Here is a 2807-nt window from a genome sequence, read left to right as displayed (position 1 = left end):
CCCTTAGACAGCGCTTTTGGTTTTAATTTTTTTTTTTAATTTAAAGACTTTAGACAGCGCTTTACCAAAAGCGCTGTCTAAAGTCTATATTTATAAGCGCTTTCTAAAAGCGCTGTCTAAGGGGGGGGTCTTAGACAGCGCTTTTAGAAAGCGCTGTCTAAGACCCCCCCTTAGACAGCGCTTTTATTATTTTCTTGGAACATTTTCCGTGTTTGTTTTTAATTTTAACCTTAGACAGCGCTTTCTTTTAAAAGCGCTGTCTAAGATGCGCTGTTAAAAGTCATTTTTGGCGTAGTGTGAGATGAATGGTCTTAGCATGTTATCCTATTTTCTAAGAATGAAAATTCTACACACCTTAAGAGGATTGATGCTACATCCGAGAAAGTATGTTGGTGAAATAATATAAAAGTTTAAGATGGAAGAATGTACCTCTATAATAACACCTATTGAAGTAAATCTCAAGCTAGAGAAAGGAGACAAGAAGAAGAAAAAAGAGTAGATTCCATAATTTTTGTTAGTTCTCTTAGATATCTATGCAATAACATGCTGAATATTTATTTTGTGGTTGGTTTGTAGAGCCGGTTTATAGATGATTCAAGGAGAAACATGCCGAATATTTGTTTTGTGGTTGGTTTGTAGAGCCGGTTTATAGATGATTCAAGGAGAATTCATATGACAAGTTTTTAAGAACTTCGAAAATTGTAGAAGTGCTTAGTGTTTTTACATAAAAAAAACCCCTCCAAAATCCATCTAATAATATTTAAATACATAGACAGTTTAATTTTAAGCTAGTACAACATAAAAAAACATTTCAAAACTATTACTTTCTTATTAATTTAGTTTTTCTAAACTGTAAAGATTAATTTAAAAAATTTAAATATTCTTTCATTCAACTATTTAGTTTTTAAGTTAAATATCTGATTGAACTAAATAATTAAATAAAAAATTAAAAAAATTGAAGTTTTTAAATTGATAAAATAACTGATTTATATAGTTTATAGATTAAATTGATAAAATACCATAAGTATTAAATTGAAGAAACAACCATAAGGATTAAATTGAAATCTTATTGATCCATCGCATACAACTCAGAGTTAGAGACCCCACTTTGACGTCTCTACGCACTCAAAACTCAAAAGCAAAAGTCATATGAATTATGAAAATGAGAATAGCATGCACCCACCCAGCCATCACCTTCTTACATAACCGTTGCACAACGGAACCCATCCCCGGTAACCAAATTCAAACAACCACAAACCCTGAAAAGCAAAAAAGTACCAAAAGCTAAATATGCCTGTTTTTCAAACCCAACTCCCAATGCTATATCAAATTACTTAACCACCACAATCACTTCACCACCCTTTTCTTTTTCCTCACTCCCTTGCATCTCATTTCTTGATTTCTCAACCAAATCATGGGTTGCTGCATTAGCAAATGCAAACCCAACAAAACCTCTCTTGATCAATTCAACAAACACCTTCAAGACAAACTTGTTATCTCTCATCAACATCATAAACCCCTACCATCTCATTCTCCAACAACAACAACAACAACAACGCTTGTTTGTCCTTCAACCAAAATCTCACCTTCACCTCTATCACCTCCGTCACCAACCTCTTCAATTTCTTCATTCACATGCACTACTTCTTCCAACACTATCTCATCTTCAAGCTCTAATTCGTTATCATCTTTAAGCTCCAAAGATCGATCCTTCTCCAACGAGTTTCTCTGGTCATGCTACAAGGAAAACCCGCACATCATCACTCGAATCAATTCCCTCGCCGAATCTTCTCCGCTTTCCTTCGTCCCTGTCAAACCTAAGAAGATCATAAACCCTTCGCCACCTAAACAAAACATGCCACAGAAAAGAGTTCGATCAAATTCACCGACGAACCTAACAAGACAGAAGAGTTTCAGAAAGGAAGTTGAATTACCAATGAGGCCTAATAGAATGACGGGTTCACCTTCTCCAAGCCGTAGGTTCAATGGAGGTGCTTTATCTACCACAATCTTGGACAAAAGTGTTTCGAGGCGAATGAGTAATAATAGTCCCAATGTTAGTGTTTCTCATTATTCCCGTTCGGTTAATTCATCTTCTTCTATAAAGAAAGAAAGCGTTAAAGCATCGATCTCTAGTCCAAATCCAAACAACAGTTTGCGGCGGATTCATTCTTCTGGTTTGAATTTGAGGCAGAGAGAGGCTGTGGTTTCTTGCCATAATCACAATATGGACTCAACAATCATGGAAGATGTTGATAATCCTCTTATCTCATTGGACTGTTTCATCTTTTTGTAGAAAACAGTGTGTGCTATATATTTTGTTTGATTTGGTGTTTATACATAGTTAGAAACCGGTTTTCTAGGTTTTCCTTTGTTTTTTTTTTCTTTTAACTTTCTTTTTGGGGCTTGTTTATTCTTTACTACACTTGAAGTATGTAAGGTTGATGGAATTTATGATTCTACTTTTTAGTTATATAAGATTAATGACACACTTGTGTGTTCTGGTTTGAATTTGTATTATTTATGGCATAATGAAATAGCTTCTTGATTAATATGGTGGCAATATTGTTGAGTATGGATTAAAGGCTTATAACTATGAGAAAGGTTAAAAAAACTGTCTTTTATCATGAAAACCACCGCGAAAAAAACGTTGAAAACACCTTATTCTGAAAGCGTTATTCATCATTTCTATGATAAAAAAGAAATAGTGATTAATTGAGATAGAAATATGTGCACATTAATGTAACACACTTGAGCTAACTCTTGAGATGAATACAATATAAATAACACTTCCATACATTTTATAG

The 2807-nt window shown here is 34.0% G+C and overlaps 1 protein-coding gene across 1 annotated transcript; it reads left to right on the top strand.

The window, feature by feature from the left end:
• The first annotated feature begins 1196 nt into the window (after positions 1-1196).
• Positions 1197-2552, top strand: LOC127082738 (uncharacterized). Its single transcript, XM_051022968.1, has one exon. The coding sequence runs from the start codon at positions 1415-1417 to the stop codon at positions 2294-2296; it is 882 nt and encodes a 293-aa protein (XP_050878925.1). The 5' UTR covers positions 1197-1414; the 3' UTR covers positions 2297-2552.
• Positions 2553-2807: the final 255 nt, after the last annotated feature.

Source organism: Lathyrus oleraceus, chromosome 5, assembly GCF_024323335.1.
Source record: "Lathyrus oleraceus cultivar Zhongwan6 chromosome 5, CAAS_Psat_ZW6_1.0, whole genome shotgun sequence".
Classification (NCBI taxonomy): Eukaryota; Viridiplantae; Streptophyta; class Magnoliopsida; order Fabales; family Fabaceae; genus Lathyrus; species Lathyrus oleraceus.
The sequence above is the reverse complement of the archived record's forward strand: the minus strand, read 5'-3'. Positions and strand labels throughout refer to the sequence as shown.